Source organism: Barbus barbus (genome assembly GCF_936440315.1).
Source record: "Barbus barbus genome assembly, chromosome: 2".
Lineage (NCBI taxonomy): Eukaryota > Metazoa > Chordata > Actinopteri > Cypriniformes > Cyprinidae > Barbus > Barbus barbus.
Window position 1 is genome coordinate 20,910,026 of NC_136730.1, and position 21,885 is coordinate 20,931,910.

General features: G+C 36.2%; 1 protein-coding gene across 1 annotated transcript; it reads right to left on the reverse strand.

Annotated features, from left to right (window-relative positions):
* Positions 1 to 2,083: 2,083 nt before the first annotated feature.
* Positions 2,084 to 19,894, reverse strand: LOC306881284 (chymotrypsin B-like; the record flags this gene model as incomplete). The annotated part of the gene is made up of 4 exons (XM_079435296.1): positions 2,084 to 2,281; positions 2,805 to 2,880; positions 19,578 to 19,635; positions 19,843 to 19,894. 4 exons carry the CDS (start codon positions 19,892 to 19,894, stop codon positions 2,084 to 2,086), a joined length of 384 nt encoding a protein of 127 aa, XP_079291422.1.
* Between the last annotated feature and the right edge of the window lie 1,991 nt (positions 19,895 to 21,885).

Genomic DNA, 21,885 nt, shown 5'->3' on the forward strand with positions numbered 1-21,885 from the left:
TCATACAGAAGGCGGGGCTTCCTGCGATTGAGCGGTCACATTAAGCGATGCATTTTTCTCCATTCAAAACTATACGAGTGACACGTCTTGGATATTCTATAGTCTTTGGTATTACTTACAGATTCATTCATACACGCATTTGCACTCTGTTGTTTCTGACAAGGTTTCTGACGAGTTCAGTCAGCGAGCGAGTGAAGAAAACACCGGCATTTTAGCGATGACTCATCTGAACACTTCTGAATGGTCATTGCATTCATAAGCTCAACAGAATCGTCTGTGATTGGTTATGAAGCGCAACACTAAAAACGCGTCTGTCTCTGGCTCAGCGAACGCAGATTTGAATTTAGCAGCTGATGATATGAGGCACTGAACGATTTAATCACGCCGGTGTGATTGTATCAAATATAGAAAATATTATTTGCCTATTTTTTGTCTTTTGGAAGCTGCATTCAAAATCCACTTGGCTCAAAAATGTGAGGGTTCACGTGCCCCCTCACTCTGAATGGGCATGACGCCTCTGCTCTTACTGCAAGGGATTTATACAGAGCCACAGACATTACTACCATGCTATCACTTATGCCACACTCGGCTGAGCTGGACCCTCTCAATACTCGAATCAGTCCGAAGGGAAATTTGTAAGAGTTATTCTGTTATCATTCAGTCGATCCAGCTGTCCTCAATGGCCTTGAACTCTTGTGATCCTTTCCTCCCCTTGCCAACCATAAAAAAACCCAACAAGAATTTATTGCAATTTACAGTAGGTTTGAAACTGTGAGCTGAAATAAATTTATCATATTTCATTAATTCTGAATGTTCAATTCTGATCAGTCTCAACACTGTGGGTGGATGATGCAGGAAAATATCTGAAAAGCAATGCTCCACAATTGCTTGGTTTTTATTCTGAGTGGCATCTCAAGCTCACCTTGAAACGAATGTCATGTTTTTATTTATTTATTATTATAATAATTTTTTGAAAAATATGTTATTCAACCAACATTGAACAGAGAGCTGAAGAGTCCATGCTTTTAGTACATCAGTTTATGCTTGAATTTAAGAATTGGTTAATGGGATATTGTTTTTGTTCTTTCTTTCAGTGTATTGTACTGAAGCTCTGAATTCACTTTATTTCCATACTGGCATTCTCAGTGAGAGAAAATGAGAGCTTCTCCTATTGAATTATTTGTCTCATGCCTTCTCTTCATCTTTTGTTTCTGTCCCCTACATCTCTCTGTGAAACAACTGACTCCACTGTTGTATGTGTGTCTCAAGGAGGATCAGGATGTTGCCATGGAGACCCCTTATATGATGTTTTACCTCATTTAACAGACTGAAGGCCTGAAAGGTTTGAGGCTGTTAGAACCTGAACGCACCAAAATATGCATAGGCAAAAACATCTTTCAGTTAGATTTATCTATCAAATAACCACAGAATATCAGAATCTAATTTAATAATGCCTATCCTCATTTTGATATGTAAAGGCTATTGCTTTGAGTATAACCTTGAATGACAAAAACATTCAATTCGTTAAAACTGGACTGCCTGTGACAATTAAAAACTTGACAATGTTTGCATAGCTTACTGGAAAACAGAGATTGTATATATTGACTAATATAAGTAGACTAATCTGCCCAAAAATATACTACTTAATAGTTTGTGTGAGTCTTTATCGCCCTCCTCTGTCAAAAATGCACATTACAAGGAAAATACATTTTATTCTTTGTTCTACAGGAAAGTCATCGATTTTAGACCTCTTGTTATTTTCTAATACATTGAGAAATGAATGACTAAATGTAACTATTAGTTTTACAGAATCTATATAGGCTAAACAAATTAAATGATGAAAAAAAATGAAATACCCCGAACTTTTGAACAGCTGTGTATATAATTAGAGCTCAATATATATTAATATCATGTTAATAATAATAATAATTTCAATAATTTAATAATGTATTATTATAATCATTATTTTGCTGTTGTATGCTTTTAGAAATAGGTGTGCTTTTTAGAAATATTACTTGATTTTAAGATATTTCTATTGATATAGAACCAAAAGCATGTGTGTATTATAAACTGTGATTATTTGTTAGTCAGGTAACCAACCATTGTATCTGGTCACTCCCCAGCCAGAAGTTACACAGGTCATGACGGGGGCAAATTCATCTGAAGTCTCAGCAAGAGAAACAGGGGACACATGGGAGTTCAGTGAGGCGGGTTCGGTCAGCTTGATCAAGGCAATGTTATTCTCTATGGTGTTAGAGTTCCACTGAGGATGGGTGAACACCTAGAAAAACAGACACACACACACACACACACACACACACAAAAACGCACGCACACACACACACACACACACACACACACGCACGCACGCACGCACGCACACACACACACACACAAAACACACACACAAACACACACACACACACAAAAAACAATGAAGAGAAATACAGAGTATAGGTTTAGTACACACTGTCAGAAAAAGGTCCACAGCTGTCACTGGGGAAATATCCTAAGGTACCAAAGTTAAAACATATATTTTTGTAACTTAATTACCTCTAAATGCCACTTAATATTACTTATGCCTTAAAGAAAATGCCTTAAAGGTACACATTAGTACCTAAAGGGCATATATTTGTACCTTTGATTTATCATGTTCCATCTAGTATTCTAAATAATTTGCACATTGCTTACATAAATTTGTGGAGTGAAAAAGGACTCTGAAGCTTATTTAAAATGCTTTAAGTCTCTAGCACTTGTGTGTTGTTGAGGAATAAGTTTGAAGTTCTTGAGCCTCATTTTGATACTCTTATAGTCTGCGTGTCCTCCTGAGTGTTGCTGCTCTCCTTGTTATGCTCTCCCAGGATCACACGGTGACTAGTTCTGCAGATAAACCACAGAGGTTAATACATCCACATCTATCCCAGCATTCATGCATAGCTAACATGATGATTTAACTGTCACAACCCAGTACTCACTGATCAGAGAGCCACCGCAGAAGTGGAAGCCACTGAAGTCCTGTCATTTAAACAACAAAGAAAGAAATGATACTTTGTGTAAGCTGTGAACTCATTTCCAGGGATTGCAACAGAAATCTAAAAAAGTTGACTGAGGTTTTGCTAGCTGGACCTCACACAGTACCTGCAGTGAGACAGGGCCAGGAGTGAGGCCCTGTCAGAGAGGATGTAGTTCACTTTGTGTCAGAATTATTGATTTATTACCCTCATAAAAATTCCACCCCCCTCCCATAACTGGACACCTGTTTGGACACCTGTTTTGTACACCCCTAGCCCCCACCGTCTAAGCGGCCATTTTATTGACCTTATAGTGAACTTAAGAATTTATGACAATGTGTGTGTGTGTGTATGTGTGTGTGTGGGGCCAATGTTATGTGGTTTAAACTTTAAATGGTGAATTTGTGTTAAATGGGGTAAAGGGAAGTTTTTATTAAAGTGTTTTCACATACATATCAAGAAAAAAAACATCAAACATGTACGTAAAACGTACAAAGACTGTTTATTTCCCTACAAGTGGAGACTTAAAACAGGAAAAACGTAGAAAATAAAACAAAAAAGCATTAGATACACTATCTTAAAACTAGTTCGTTTGACAAAGTTAAATAGAAGAAGTGAGCGCGTTCGTTTAAACCTATTTTGTGGTTTTTAAAAAGTTGTGAGTTTATAACAGATACGAAGTTAAATAATATAGATGCGTTTTTATCTTACGATGGTACGCGTGTTTTTCCCTTACAAGTGGACACTAGTCTTGTTAAAACAGTTTTAGGAAAAACTAAAACAAATAAAAAAGCATTAGATACGCTATTTTTCCTATCATTAGAATTTAAAACTAGGTCCTTTGACAAAGTTAAATAAATAGAAGAGTTGCGAGCGCGTTCGTTTATCTATAACAAAAAAGAATCGGATGCGTTAGTTAAAACAATAAGATATTTATCAAAAAACTGTCTTGCTTTTTTTTAAAAAAAGTTTGACTTTATAACAGATACAAAGTTAAATAATATAGAGACGATGTCTCTTACCGTGGTGTGAAATAAAAAATATCAGACCGTTAAACAACAGTATAAGATACCTGTAAAAATCTTCTGACATTACAATTGAAAACCTAGCCTTTGTCCCAACTTAGAAAAGTTAAACAAATGTCTATCTACGGCGATCGTTAAAACACCAGCATAAGATACTTGTCGAAGTCTATCTTGTGGTCTACCATTAGCTGCACTGACAGAAAGTTAGAAAATGAAAAGACCAGACTATTTTACCCAGCCTCCGTGAGATAACCGCTCCCTTCCATGTCAAAACTCAGAATGAGCTTACGCTTGCCGTCAGGTCACGCCTACATCACCGCCCCCCTAACGCTGTAAGGACAGACCGGCCTGAAGATTTGCATGTTAAAAGAATTAAAGTGATGTTTTAACATTAGAACAAAGTTATTTTTTAATAAATATTTTACATTTCTTAATGGATGAAAGCATTCACCATTCATCATAAAGCTTTTCACTTTTGAAATTAGGTTAATCTATACAAGTTTTCTTTTAAACATTCACCTCTAGGACACAGGGGAAAAATGTTGTTTTCAAAAACATTGTTTGAAAAATGTTCTTATTTTATTTAAGCGTCTTAATTCCTATAATAGACCTTTGATATCTGTCAAGCTTCTGCCGTGGTATAACCCAGACTTTTTTTTCGTTTTAAAAACGAGATTACACAAGTTTTCTTTTAAACATTCACCTCTAACCCACAGGAAACTGTTGTTTTATTTTATTTTATTTGTTATTCATACTTAACACCTTTTATTTATTTACTCTTTGATATTGTCAATCTTAAAACTTCTAGTGTGCTATGTCGGTTAAAATACACATGTGTGAGGACAAACTGAAATGTATACAGAGTAATAAAATCAGCACACCTCTCTGATTTTCTTGCCGTAAGACTTGTTATCAGTTGAAACAGACGTACAACCTCTAAACATTTACATCAACACACAATATGCAAAATATCACCGCTCATGCACCGCAATGAAACGAGAGAAGTTTGAAGATGGCGCGCAGAATCCTTGACGCTGTGCTATATCAGTTGCACGCGCAAATATCAGAATGAAAAGTGGTAAGAGAGGATTACACTGTGATTTTCTCACCGTAACACTTGCGTGTGTTATCTATCAATTGAAACAGAAGTGCGTAATTAAACCTCTAAAGTTTTACAACATACACCTGCGAGCGCGCAGGGTCTGATGCGAACTTTGCCTAAAGTTCACTGATCAAAGCATCTCTATGGCATCTATTTTATGACGTGCACCTGCGTGTGTGAACTCTGTCGAAGGTTTAGGAAAAAGTTCACAGACCGGTCAAAGGAAGTGTGACCTATTGAACCTTTTCATGACACACATCTGGTGAAGTTAGGTATAATTGAGAATTGAGTATTTATAATGTATTTATAATCTATTCGAATGTGACTTTAAACTAACGTTTAGGATGTGATGAGATAGTCAAAGAAGGTGATAACCACAAACTTAAATAAATACAGATCCCCAAAGATGATGGTTTTAATAAAATGCTGTAGGAAAACATTCTTTAATTTACTTCATTTTACCTAGTTTTATTTCTTTTTTCACTCATATATTTTTCATCCGTCAACACAAACACACACACACCTACACATAAACATCCACATAAACAACCATACAGTTAAATATTTAAACTTTTATGATGTCTCATACAAACCTTTTATAAATAAAAAACTTTTAGAATCACACTGGGTATCTTTACAAGGTGATGAAAAGCAGCATGATTAAACAATGATATAACTTTTGTTTTAAAAAATACGTTTTTAGATCTTCCAAACCTAAAACCACAATGTTCTAAAGCAAGGATTAGAAGCAGTCAAACGATCCTCTGATTAACGCAAGACACTTACAGAGATTTTTTCTTTAGGAATTGGACCTAAATTAGATAGATAAAGAAAACACACACACACACACACAAATCTGAGTATGCTAAATTTTAAATACGAGCAAAATCATATATATTGTTTTTACTTGTTGTTGTTATTTAAGAAATGTTTTCATTTTAATCTACACTGTAGATAGTATGTGTAGTGTAAAAGAACAAACATACATTTCACTTAAAACTTCAGTAAAATAATTACACCGGCAGTTTTAAACATGATTAAAAAGTTTTAAACACTTTGTGTGTCACTAAAGTAAGTCATGATGTCAATTGTCTTTAAATTAAACTTTAGTTTTATTCTTCAATTTCTTTAAAATAGCCTGATGATAATGTGTCCCAAGTGGTTTTCTCACGAGTAGATAACTCTTTGGATGTCTTTGTGACAAACACATAATTTTTTACTTCAGAAAAGTTTTCGAAACGTATGACTGAACTTTTACTCATTTGACAGACCTACGTTTCAAATTATTTACCCGAGGCGTTTAACAGCCAGAGGGGTTACATGTTATTTTCTAATGTTCGTGGGAACCTTTATTGGTGTAAATTTCTCACCTAGAACACAAAACTTGTAAATCTTTTGGATTGTGTATGTTTTAGGTGAAGACAGCTCTTTGCGAAAGACAGCTCTTTAAGTCTTGCTGTTTTAACCTTAAACCTATTACAGCTGAAGCAAATCAAACTATTGCACTGAAAGCTGCACATTCATTCAAGTTTGAACATGTTAAAATCTCTGCACTCTTGTAAAGACACATAAAACACACACACACACACACACACACATACACTAAAACAAAACCCTATACAGTTAAACATTTAGACTATTATGATGTGTACTATTTATGTTTTCATCTCTACAAGATGAGGAAAGCAGCATGATTAAACAATGATATAACTTTTGTTTTAACAAATAAGTTTAGATCTTTCAAACCTAAAACCATGATGCTCTAGAGCAAGGATTAGAAGCGGTCAAATGATCCTCTGATTAACGCAAGACTCTTACAGAGATTTTTCTTTATGAATTTGACCTATATTAGACTGAAAATTACTTAAGGTTGTCTGCAACAAAAGTATAAGATCCCACAAATGCTTCTCAGAATCTTTACAACAGATTAGACTTTCTTTCTCACCTTAAAAACGGTATTATTAACCGCAGAGTTTAAATGTAGCATTTGTTCACAGTATAATGTTCTATTAAAATAAAAACAACTGGTCTATATAGGTTTATCTGACTAAGATTTGATCAAATAACTGATATAAGAAACATGCAAATATTTGATAAGTCCATCTTATCACACCACAACCTGACGTGTCTGATGGTTTATGATGGTATCTTCCTGATACAGATGTGTTAAGTGTCTGTAAAATAGTTTAAAAAGTCATATTTTTAGCTTTCACGTAGGATTTGTGTCCACGCTCAAGTGGTTTTGTGTAACAGAATCCTGAGACAAATGAAAACAGAATGCGTGAAAGGGTTTTCTCTTTAAGATATTTGTAATGACAGACTAAAAGCTTTATAAAACAATCGTGTGTATGGATTTCTCTCGTACATGTATACAGTAACCGATGAATACACAAAACAGTATTAATACATAACCTCATAAATTCAGCGTGATTCTATCATATCAATCAATAATAAAAGATTTAATTATATACCGTATCAGACTTTCTCTTCAAAACACAAACTTTCTTAAGACTTTTTTAAATGTGTTGAACAATCGGTTTTGGGGGAAAACAGTATAGTGTTGTGTTTCTAAGTTAGGATGCTTGTAGTTAATCCCGTCTTTATCTAAAATATTTTTGTATTCAAACTGTCTCACGCACACACACACATGTTGGTTTTAATGTTTTCTGGGGACTCTCCATAGGCGTAATGGTTTTTATACTGAACAAACTGTGTGCGCTATTGGCCTACACCAACCCTACACCTAAACTTAGCCCTCACAGGAGACTTTGTCCATTTTTAGATTTTCAAAAGAACACCATTTAGTATGTTTTTTTTTTTAAGCCTTTTGAATTACGGGGACATAGGCAGTGTCCTCATAAACCACCTTCATATTGTAATACCTCTGTCATACCCACGTCATTATACAAATTTGTGTCCTCATAAACCACATAAACATGTACACAGGCACACACAGCTTTCCCGGTCAGCCGCAAATTGCCAACAATATTCTTAACTTTGTTTTATCATTCAGCTGTAGCTAAAACCTATAACGGAGTTATACTATAGATGCTGAAAGAGCTCATTAACCTGTTTAACTCTAAAAATGTTAACAATGTCGCTCACGACTAGTTTAACAAACAAGGGTACGCTCATAAAACAAGTCTGGAAGCGATTTGAACCATTCTAACAACAAGTACAACCGCTGCAGAAAATAGCACCGCAGTAAACTCTGGATGTGATAACGACCGCCTTATCAGATGTTCAACATATTATTACAAGGCCTTGCTTATAGTTTATGATGAAGCTAGAAAAATATAAGAACACAACCAAATCCTAACACTATTTCACGAAATAACGCAACAACGGGTGCTCCGTTTCAACATATACACGTCAAATCTGTTTTACCCTAAGTATATCGTATTCTTCTTATATATATCTATCTATATATATATAGATATATATATATTTGTTTAGGCTAAATAGCTACGTTTTAACAATTCTTTTTGTTTTTACAAAGATGTTATATTGAACGCGTGTAACTAATACCTCCTTCAAACGTTGCGGCCTTTCAGGTCAGCGAACCACAATACCCAGCATACACCTCAGACTACAAACGTGGCCGTCGGGGATCCATATCCCAAAATGCTTGTGCGTGACAGCGCTCTAAACCGTAGGACTTCTGATTATACGGGCGCACAGATATAAAAAGACACGCATTTCCACACTTTTTGTGAAGTACACGCACCTTTCCGTGTTGTGATGATGTAAACCCTTTTTGTGGTCTCTGTTAGCGACGTGAAGTCCAATACATTTCTGCGAAACGATTCTTTCCCACAGTTCGGTTCAAATAACCAATTCTTTGTCTCATTAAGTCGTCTCGCTGTAATCAAAATGGGTGTGAAAGGTGGGATAACATATTAACGTGATGTTTTGGTACGTGTCTTACACAACTGTGCGTTACTTAACGTTTTTATTAAGTTTTAATATAAAAGGTAATAGTCTGTTAACAATTTTGATGCTTTTATTATGAAATCGTACAAAGAACCACTAAAGTACGCACTGTTTGTTAACACGGAATACTCAAAATAATAACCTACTACGAGGTTTATTTACAGCATGCCGAATGTAATACAGTTAAACAGAAACATTACAACATTTCAAACTTGTTAAACAACAGCTTCAATACATTCCTCTTATGAAAACGATTAAAATCGAATGCTGTCAAACAGAACGTTGTCTGCAAGTTCCCAACGTGTAAATTACCAACAAGTTCTCAATATTCTCAATATGAAAATATGTTCAAAACGCATAAACATCCATCACGCATATAGTTTGTGCGTCGATTTAACACGTTCTGTACATGCGATCAAAAACACGACCGACAGACAGACAAAACCTCAACGATAGCTGAGATGGATCAGGAGGGAGGACAAAATTATTATTCTTCGTCACAATAACATACCGGGTCCGAGAAATTTGATACCCTTACTACAGATTTTTGCGACATTCTTTATTCTAGTTGTTATTTTCCTCTTATTCAATCATAAACCTGCAAGAGTTAAATTAATTGATAACATTTGAACAAATTCTCTAAGTGAAAAAATGAAATCCTGTGTTTTACGTTCAGATTTGTCTGATCGTTTTGCGATATTGCATCATTCTGTAATTCGGGTTAACAGGGTTAAATTCTCAAAAGAAATACAACAACGATTAAATGACAGTCCTTCTACATGACACCGCTTAAGACTAAGCAACACTAAAGGACTTCTTTCTGGTCTGTCTACGATGTGTGCGTTCACAAGACAACCCGTGCACGAAAAACGGGGGTTTGTGTCTTTCTGTTAGCTACATACGACTATTTCACTTCAAACTTTTCTAACTATTACGCTTGAAGCTACGCGTTTCACAGTACATACGCAGATACGTGTTTCTTTTTCGTATGTCTCTAAACAATAGTTAGGTAAATGACTTACATACATCTGATACGTCATTTTAAGTAAAAGGTGGGACGATTTATGTCTTTTTTATTTTGACCACACCAATGCTTTGATACCCACGTTTTCGACGTCTGTCTTTTAAGCCTGACCCCAGAAAACAGATGTACTCAAAATTTAGTTCTTCTTTTTATGAAAATGTGCGGTAAACAGTTTTTGTCCTCATCTGCAGTATACCGATGCGTTTTAACACGACATAAATCCCAATAGTTAGTTAGCAAACACGACTGTTTATTACTGAGATAAGTCACATCAGAGCTGCATTCTAGTTTATATTCAACATTTTTCATCTACCTACATGTTTAACGGCGCTACTGTTCTAGGTCTCCTCACGCCGTTGTGAGATATAAACCGCAAAGTTTTTTCATAGCGTTAAGCTTTGAAACCATAACAATTTTTACGTTTCCATGACTTTGTGCGCTCTTTCTGCTTGAATTTGTTTACCGCAGTTTCACCATCCTTATCTTATTTTCCCCCGCCTAATTGTATTTGTTAGGCCTTACGCTTGCTAGTTTTGTGCTGTTCATATAATTCGATATTTCTGCTATTTTTTATTCAATAAATATAGCCTCTTCATTCACAATATTGTATCAGGTATAAGATACAAGATCCTTTCTTATTACATTGATAACAAACAAACAAAAACTTATCTTAGCCGTGACCGATGTTTAGGAATTCCTGGCGACAACCCCCACCCTGTACACCAGCCAACAGGTTGAGGGCGGCTCCGAAATCTAAAACCGACGATGACTGGTCTGACAAACTCAGTTACGGCGTTGCTACCAGGTTTGAAAGTGCAGACGACGGAGCTACCAAAAACAATCAAAACGTTATATACATGGATCGACAGAATCAGCTTCAAGAATCCAATTCATCTGAGCCTGACGCCCCCCGCAATGTTTCTACTGATAACGCCTCGGCGGATCTGAACCATAAACCGGAAACTGAAAGCGAAATTCCACAGGACCATCGTGGATTAAAACGGTCAATCAAGATTTTAGGAAACGGCGACAATGTTCTATATCGGTTAGGGGACAAAACGTATCTCTTGGAAAGAATCGAATTCTGAAAAAATCGTCTGACGCTGCGCAAAAGCTAATGGATCGTGACCGGAGTTCTGGAGATGTTGCGGATGTGCGACTGGAGTGCGACTACGGTACTGGAAAAACGTGTCTTGTAAAAGACGACCCCGCTGTTAAACCGCATTACCGAGGACAGATGATCAAACTGATGCAAACGGTCATCGAGCATGCTTGCGATCCGAATCACGATTGTGCGGGGGATACCGAGCGTGTAAAAAATCTCAAGAACGAAATGGACGTTGTAAGAAGCCTGAAAAATAACCCATGGCCTGATTTGAGTAGCATGTTTCTCACCAGCAAAGAGTCTGCCTTTTTAATAACCAGAAAAATTCTGGATGTAACGTCTGAATGTGAGGATGAAATGGACATTAACGAGGTTCTCTGTCTGTGTACGTGTATAACAGATTTATGCACGTCGTTGGCTGCAAAAAATTGTGATTCTATAACGTGTGAAATTGTTGAATCGCTGGTTGATTTTATATTTGAGCAAAACATGTTTGTCTGCAGAGATTTTCTTTTCTGGCTAGACCACCGGTATAATGTCGTTACTACAGCTTGTTTGTAAATTTGATAATTTTCGTCACTACTTCAATGTATGATTGTATACTCAACTATATATTGTTGAAATAAAAGGTTGTCACAACTCCTTGTTCTGTTCTCTGACTTCATAAAAATGTCTTTATTTAAAACGTTTAAATGTAACTATTTAAGCAGTAGAGATAGTACGTTTTTTGTTTGTTTGTTATCAATGTAATAAGAAAGGATCTTGTATCTTATACCTGATACAATATTGTGAATGAAGAGGCTATATTTATTGAATATTTTTTGCGATATTGCATCATTCTGTAATTCGGGTTAACAGGGTTAAATTCTCAAAAGAAATACAACAACGATTAAATGACAGTCCTTCTACATGACACCGCTTAAGACTAAGCAACACTAAAGGACTTCTTTCTGGTCTGTCTACGATGTGTGCGTTCACAAGACAACCCGTGCACGAAAAACGGGGGTTTGTGTCTTTCTGTTAGCTACATACGACTATTTCACTTCAAACTTTTCTAACTATTACGCTTGAAGCTACGCGTTTCACAGTACATACGCAGATACGTGTTTCTTTTTCGTATGTCTCTAAACAATAGTTAGGTAAATGACTTACATACAGCTGATACGTCATTTTAAGTAAAAGGTGGGACGATTTATGTCTTTTTTATTTTGACCACACCAATGCTTTGATACCCACGTTTTCGACGTCTGTCTTTTAAGCCTGACCCCAGAAAACAGATGTACTCAAAATTTAGTTCTTCTTTTTATGAAAACGTGCGGTAAACAGTTTTTGTCCTCATCTGCAGTATACCGATGCGTTTTAACACGACATAAATCCCAATAGTTAGTTAGCAAACACGACTGTTTATTACTGAGATAAGTCACATCAGAGCTGCATTCTAGTTTATATTCAACATTTTTCATCTACCTACATGTTTAACGGCGCTACTGTTCTAGGTCTCCTCAGGTACTGTGAAACGCGTAGCTTCAAGCGTAATAGTTAGAAAAGTTTGAAGTGAAATAGTCGTATGTAGCTAACAGAAAGACACAAACCCCCGTTTTTCGTGCACGGGTTGTCTTGTGAACGCACACATCGTAGACAGACCAGAAAGAAGTCCTTTAGTGTTGCTTAGTCTTAAGCGGTGTCATGTAGAAGGACTGTCATTTAATCGTTGTTGTATTTCTTTTGAGAATTTAACCCTGTTAACCCGAATTACAGAATGATGCAATATCGCAAAACGATCAGACAAATCTGAACGTAAAACACAGGATTTCATTTTTTCACTTAGAGAATTTGTTCAAATGTTATCAATTAATTTAACTCTTGCAGGTTTATGATTGAATAAGAGGAAAATAACAACTAGAATAAAGAATGTCGCGAAAATCTGTAGTAAGGGTATCAAATTTCTCGGACCCGGTATGTTATTGTGACGAAGAATAATAATTTTGTCCTCCCTCCTGATCCATCTCAGCTATCGTTGAGGTTTTGTCTGTCTGTCGGTCGTGTTTTTGATCGCATGTACAGAACGTGTTAAATCGACGCACAAACTATATGCGTGATGGATGTTTATGCGTTTTGAACATATTTTCATATTGAGAATATTGAGAACTTGTTGGTAATTTACACGTTGGGAACTTGCAGACAACGTTCTGTTTGACAGCATTCGATTTTAATCGTTTTCATAAGAGGAATGTATTGAAGCTGTTGTTTAACAAGTTTGAAATGTTGTAATGTTTCTGTTTAACTGTATTACATTCGGCATGCTGTAAATAAACCTCGTAGTAGGTTATTATTTTGAGTATTCCGTGTTAACAAACAGTGCGTACTTTAGTGGTTCTTTGTACGATTTCATAATAAAAGCATCAAAATTGTTAACAGACTATTACCTTTTATATTAAAACTTAATAAAAACGTTAAGTAACGCACAGTTGTGTAAGACACGTACCAAAACATCACGTTAATATGTTATCCCACCTTTCACACCCATTTTGATTACAGCGAGACGACTTAATGAGACAAAGAATTGGTTATTTGAACCGAACTGTGGGAAAGAATCGTTTCGCAGAAATGTATTGGACTTCACGTCGCTAACAGAGACCACAAAAAGGGTTTACATCATCACAACACGGAAAGGTGCGTGTACTTCACAAAAAGTGTGGAAATGCGTGTCTTTTTATATCTGTGCGCCCGTATAATCAGAAGTCCTACGGTTTAGAGCGCTGTCACGCACAAGCATTTTGGGATATGGATCCCCGACGGCCACGTTTGTAGTCTGAGGTGTATGCTGGGTATTGTGGTTCGCTGACCTGAAAGGCCGCAACGTTTGAAGGAGGTATTAGTTACACGCGTTCAATATAACATCTTTGTAAAAACAAAAAGAATTGTTAAAACGTAGCTATTTAGCCTAAACAAATATATATATATCTATATATATATAGATAGATATATATAAGAAGAATACGATATACTTAGGGTAAAACAGATTTGACGTGTATATGTTGAAACGGAGCACCCGTTGTTGCGTTATTTCGTGAAATAGTGTTAGGATTTGGTTGTGTTCTTATATTTTTCTAGCTTCATCATAAACTATAAGCAAGGCCTTGTAATAATATGTTGAACATCTGATAAGGCGGTCGTTATCACATCCAGAGTTTACTGCGGTGCTATTTTCTGCAGCGGTTGTACTTGTTGTTAGAATGGTTCAAATCGCTTCCAGACTTGTTTTATGAGCGTACCCTTGTTTGTTAAACTAGTCGTGAGCGACATTGTTAACATTTTTAGAGTTAAACAGGTTAATGAGCTCTTTCAGCATCTATAGTATAACTCCGTTATAGGTTTTAGCTACAGCTGAATGATAAAACAAAGTTAAGAATATTGTTGGCAATTTGCGGCTGACCGGGAAAGCTGTGTGTGCCTGTGTACATGTTTATGTGGTTTATGAGGACACAAATTTGTATAATGACGTGGGTATGACAGAGGTATTACAATATGAAGGTGGTTTATGAGGACACTGCCTATGTCCCCGTAATTCAAAAGGCTTAAAAAAAAAAAACATACTAAATGGTGTTCTTTTGAAAATCTAAAAATGGACAAAGTCTCCTGTGAGGGCTAAGTTTAGGTGTAGGGTTGGTGTAGGCCAATAGCGCACACAGTTTGTTCAGTATAAAAACCATTACGCCTATGGAGAGTCCCCAGAAAACATTAAAACCAACATGTGTGTGTGTGCGTGAGACAGTTTGAATACAAAAATATTTTAGATAAAGACGGGATTAACTACAAGCATCCTAACTTAGAAACACAACACTATACTGTTTTCCCCCAAAACCGATTGTTCAACACATTTAAAAAAGTCTTAAGAAAGTTTGTGTTTTGAAGAGAAAGTCTGATACGGTATATAATTAAATCTTTTATTATTGATTGATATGATAGAATCACGCTGAATTTATGAGGTTATGTATTAATACTGTTTTGTGTATTCATCGGTTACTGTATACATGTACGAGAGAAATCCATACACACGATTGTTTTATAAAGCTTTTAGTCTGTCATTACAAATATCTTAAAGAGAAAACCCTTTCACGCATTCTGTTTTCATTTGTCTCAGGATTCTGTTACACAAAACCACTTGAGCGTGGACACAAATCCTACGTGAAAGCTAAAAATATGACTTTTTAAACTATTTTACAGACACTTAACACATCTGTATCAGGAAGATACCATCATAAACCATCAGACACGTCAGGTTGTGGTGTGATAAGATGGACTTATCAAATATTTGCATGTTTCTTATATCAGTTATTTGATCAAATCTTAGTCAGATAAACCTATATAGACCAGTTGTTTTTATTTTAATAGAACATTATACTGTGAACAAATGCTACATTTAAACTCTGCGGTTAATAATACCGTTTTTAAGGTGAGAAAGAAAGTCTAATCTGTTGTAAAGATTCTGAGAAGCATTTGTGGGATCTTATACTTTTGTTGCAGACAACCTTAAGTAATTTTCAGTCTAATATAGGTCAAATTCATAAAGAAAAATCTCTGTAAGAGTCTTGCGTTAATCAGAGGATCATTTGACCGCTTCTAATCCTTGCTCTAGAGCATCATGGTTTTAGGTTTGAAAGATCTAAACTTATTTGTTAAAACAAAAGTTATATCATTGTTTAATCATGCTGCTTTCCTCATCTTGTAGAGATGAAAACATAAATAGTACACATCATAATAGTCTAAATGTTTAACTGTATAGGGTTTTGTTTTAGTGTATGTGTGTGTGTGTGTGTGTGTGTTTTATGTGTCTTTACAAGAGTGCAGAGATTTTAACATGTTCAAACTTGAATGAATGTGCAGCTTTCAGTGCAATAGTTTGATTTGCTTCAGCTGTAATAGGTTTAAGGTTAAAACAGCAAGACTTAAAGAGCTGTCTTTCGCAAAGAGCTGTCTTCACCTAAAACATACACAATCCAAAAGATTTACAAGTTTTGTGTTCTAGGTGAGAAATTTACACCAATAAAGGTTCCCACGAACATTAGAAAATAACATGTAACCCCTCTGGCTGTTAAACGCCTCGGGTAAATAATTTGAAACGTAGGTCTGTCAAATGAGTAAAAGTTCAGTCATACGTTTCGAAAACTTTTCTGAAGTAAAAAATTATGTGTTTGTCACAAAGACATCCAAAGAGTTATCTACTCGTGAGAAAACCACTTGGGACACATTATCATCAGGCTATTTTAAAGAAATTGAAGAATAAAACTAAAGTTTAATTTAAAGACAATTGACATCATGACTTACTTTAGTGACACACAAAGTGTTTAAAACTTTTTAATCATGTTTAAAACTGCCGGTGTAATTATTTTACTGAAGTTTTAAGTGAAATGTATATTTGTTCTTTTACACTACACATACTATCTACAGTGTAGATTAAAATGAAAACATTTCTTAAATAACAACAACAAGTAAAAACAATATATATGATTTTGCTCGTATTTAAAATTTAGCATACTCAGATTTGTGTGTGTGTGTGTGTGTGTTTTCTTTATCTATCTAATTTAGGTCCAATTCCTAAAGAAAATATCTCTGTAAGTGTCTTGCGTTAATCAGAGGATCGTTTGACTGCTTCTAATCCTTGCTTTAGAACATTGTGGTTTTAGGTTTGGAAGATCTAAAAACGTATTTTTTAAAACAAAAGTTATATCATTGTTTAATCATGCTGCTTTTCATCACCTTGTAAAGATACCCAGTGTGATTCTAAAAGTTTTTTATTTATAAAAGGTTTGTATGAGACATCATAAAAGTTTAAATATTTAACTGTATGGTTGTTTATGTGGATGTTTATGTGTAGGTGTGTGTGTGTTTGTGTTGACGGATGAAAAATATATGAGTGAAAAAAGAAATAAAACTAGGTAAAATGAAGTAAATTAAAGAATGTTTTCCTACAGCATTTTATTAAAACCATCATCTTTGGGGATCTGTATTTATTTAAGTTTGTGGTTATCACCTTCTTTGACTATCTCATCACATCCTAAACGTTAGTTTAAAGTCACATTCGAATAGATTATAAATACATTATAAATACTCAATTCTCAATTATACCTAACTTCACCAGATGTGTGTCATGAAAAGGTTCAATAGGTCACACTTCCTTTGACCGGTCTGTGAACTTTTTCCTAAACCTTCGACAGAGTTCACACACGCAGGTGCACGTCATAAAATAGATGCCATAGAGATGCTTTGATCAGTGAACTTTAGGCAAAGTTCGCATCAGACCCTGCGCGCTCGCAGGTGTATGTTGTAAAACTTTAGAGGTTTAATTACGCACTTCTGTTTCAATTGATAGATAACACACGCAAGTGTTACGGTGAGAAAATCACAGTGTAATCCTCTCTTACCACTTTTCATTCTGATATTTGCGCGTGCAACTGATATAGCACAGCGTCAAGGATTCTGCGCGCCATCTTCAAACTTCTCTCGTTTCATTGCGGTGCATGAGCGGTGATATTTTGCATATTGTGTGTTGATGTAAATGTTTAGAGGTTGTACGTCTGTTTCAACTGATAACAAGTCTTACGGCAAGAAAATCAGAGAGGTGTGCTGATTTTATTACTCTGTATACATTTCAGTTTGTCCTCACACATGTGTATTTTAACCGACATAGCACACTAGAAGTTTTAAGATTGACAATATCAAAGAGTAAATAAATAAAAGGTGTTAAGTATGAATAACAAATAAAATAAAATAAAACAACAGTTTCCTGTGGGTTAGAGGTGAATGTTTAAAAGAAAACTTGTGTAATCTCGTTTTTAAAACGAAAAAAAAGTCTGGGTTATACCACGGCAGAAGCTTGACAGATATCAAAGGTCTATTATAGGAATTAAGACGCTTAAATAAAATAAGAACATTTTTCAAACAATGTTTTTGAAAACAACATTTTTCCCCTGTGTCCTAGAGGTGAATGTTTAAAAGAAAACTTGTATAGATTAACCTAATTTCAAAAGTGAAAAGCTTTATGATGAATGGTGAATGCTTTCATCCATTAAGAAATGTAAAATATTTATTAAAAAATAACTTTGTTCTAATGTTAAAACATCACTTTAATTCTTTTAACATGCAAATCTTCAGGCCGGTCTGTCCTTACAGCGTTAGGGGGGCGGTGATGTAGGCGTGACCTGACGGCAAGCGTAAGCTCATTCTGAGTTTTGACATGGAAGGGAGCGGTTATCTCACGGAGGCTGGGTAAAATAGTCTGGTCTTTTCATTTTCTAACTTTCTGTCAGTGCAGCTAATGGTAGACCACAAGATAGACTTCGACAAGTATCTTATGCTGGTGTTTTAACGATCGCCGTAGATAGACATTTGTTTAACTTTTCTAAGTTGGGACAAAGGCTAGGTTTTCAATTGTAATGTCAGAAGATTTTTACAGGTATCTTATACTGTTGTTTAACGGTCTGATATTTTTTATTTCACACCACGGTAAGAGACATCGTCTCTATATTATTTAACTTTGTATCTGTTATAAAGTCAAACTTTTTTAAAAAAAAAGCAAGACATAGTTTTTTGATAAATATCTTATTGTTTTAACTAACGCATCCGATTCTTTTTTGTTATAGATAAACGAACTCGCTCGCAACTCTTCTATTTATTTAACTTTGTCAAAGGACCTAGTTTTAAATTCTAATGATAGGAAAAATAGCGTATCTAATGCTTTTTTATTTGTTTTAGTTTTTCCTAAAACTGTTTTAACAAGACTAGTGTCCACTTGTAAGGGAAAAACACGCGTACCATCGTAAGATAAAAACGCATCTATATTATTTAACTTCGTATCTGTTATAAACTCACAACTTTTTAAAAACCACAAAATAGGTTTAAACGAACGCGCTCACTTCTATTTAACTTTGTCAAACGAACTAGTTTTAAGATAGTGTATCTAATGCTTTTTTGTTTTATTTTCTACGTTTTTCCTGTTTTAAGTCTCCACTTGTAGGGAAATAAACAGTCTTTGTACGTTTTACGTACATGTTTGATGTTTTTTTTCTTGATATGTATGTGAAAACACTTTAATAAAAACTTCCCTTTACCCCATTTAACACAAATTCACCATTTAAAGTTTAAACCACATAACATTGGCCCCACACACACACATACACACACACACACATTGTCATAAATTCTTAAGTTCACTATAAGGTCAATAAAATGGCCGCTTAGACGGTGGGGGCTAGGGGTGTACAAAACAGGTGTCCAAACAGGTGTCCAGTTATGGGAGGGGGGTGGAATTTTTATGAGGGTAATAAATCAATAATTCTGACACAAAGTGAACTACATCCTCTCTCCTGTCTCCTACCCATTCACAATGCGGGCATAGCCACTGACAACAGGAGGAATGGCAGGAATCCCACAACCTGAAGAAAAGGGATTAACAGATGCAATAAGTCTGTAAATAATGAAATTTGATAGTAGAATTGATCAGGACCAAATGTTTTTTGTAAATGCAAAGCGTCTTTTTAACATAGGATGGGGACTAGCAATACTGATCTTTTCAGCAACTGTGACTATGACCTTTGAAAAACAGGGGGAATTTAAAAAAAAAAAAAAACACACTTCCTCACCGTAAGCTGCACTAAAGAAGGCAACGCAGGACAGCAGCCACAGGAAATACATTGTGCAGAAGACACAGAATTACTGACGGCAGAAAGTCCTATTTAACACCGAAGCATGGTTATACTCATTAGGGCATGAAGACTTGACGTTATGGTCAAATATTAACCCTGAGAGTCTGCATCAGCTGGTCTTCACCTGTACAGTATCCCATGATTTCACACCACTGTATTTGAACATGGTCATGTTTAACAAGGTCATTCTTTATAAACTGAATGTGTGAATACTTGTTTTTGATTGATTAATTAATTAAGTAATTTTATTTATTATTATAAGTAATTTTATAATTATTATTAAGACATTTTTATTTAGTTTTTCATGCTTTCGATTAGAAAAAAATATTTCAAATAATAAATAAATGAAAATATTAGCCATCATTATCTAGGATGTTCACATTTAATTTGACTCTTTTAAGTGCTAAATTACAAACAAAGGCTCGTTCAGGAACCTCCGGTGCAGAGAGTAGTGACGCGCTGGTCCTCCCACTCAGAGGCTGTGTCCAAATTCAGGGTCTGCATCCTCCTTAGGATCCTTCCTACCCGGTTGAAGGAGGAGGGATCCTCTGACGTCCGCAAAACCCGGAAGTCGGTGTTTGTGAATTTGGACAGCCTACCCTTCTTTCAGTTCCCTCCCTTACCCGTTGCTCATATCCTGTCGCCTAGCAACCGTGACAGCGCCAAGCAAGAAGCGGGAAAATGGACAAACAAAGAGTTATTCTCCTCATTTTAATTCTTTTGGAAGAAATAAAGCAATTAAATAAATTAAATACTTTCTTTGCTTGTTGTCGGAGAGTTTTTTATATCAGACTACAAGACAGTCACATCCAGGTAAGCCATTATAGCCTATTTTTATTTGTTTTTAAGTAACTTATTCTACTAATTTCTCCTACAAATTAATTGAGCCGAAGCATAAACTTTAGCTTGTTTTGTCAGAGAAACTCCTCTCCCACTCCGCTACCGCTCGCTTCGTCCGCCATTACGCTCTGCCAAAAAGAATTATGGGATAGGTAGGACGGGAAAGGATCCACCACACCCATCCTTCCAATTCGGGGAAAAGGAGGACGTATTTGTGGGCCGCATTTGAAGGATCCTACGAATTTGGACAGCCTTCGTCGCGGCGCTGTGACGTAACATCCTTCAAATGAGTACTCCGAAGGATGCAGACCCTGAATTTGGACACAGCCAGAGACTATGCTGCAGGCGGCGCTTGATGACGTCGACTGGGACATGTTCCGGGCGAGTTCTTCTGACGTCAGCGAGTTCACGGATGTAGCATTAAGTTTTGTAAACACGCTAACCGAGCAAGCTACAGAAACAATAACGATAAGGACATTCTCCAATCAGAAACCGTGGGTGGTCAGAACAATCCGTGCCGCGGTTAACACACGCACTGCCGCTTACAATGAGGCTCTTCTGTCTGGGAATACGAGCGAGTACAAATCATCGTGCTATGCTCTCCGACGCGCAGTAAGAGCCGCTAAACACAGATACAGAGAGAGAATTGAGTCTCATTTCCAGCTCAACGACTCTCGACGGATGTGGCAGGGACTGAGGACCATCTGTGACTTCGGAAACAAATCCTCCGCGGAGGTGAGAGCAGATCCGTTGCTGGCCGACGAGTTAAACATCTTCTACAGCCGCTTCGATGGCAACGGCGGCGGCGCGTCAGGAAGCAGTAGGCAGAGCAGCGATGATCCTGTAATCACCGTATCAGAGGATGAGGTTCGGAGGGCGTTAAAGAGAGTGAACGTCAGGAAAGCAGCCGGTCCTGATGGGATAACCGGCCGTGTTCTGAGGTCCTGCGCCGATCAGCTCGCTGGTTTGTTCACTTCCATTTTTAATGAGTCCCTTGCTACCTCCGTGGTTCCCACTCCATTAAAAAAATCCATTATTATCCCTGTGCCAAAGAACAATAAACCCTCTTGCCTGAATGACTATCACCCAGTTGCCCTCACATCTATAGTCATGAAGGTTTTTGAGAGACTTGTAAAGAGC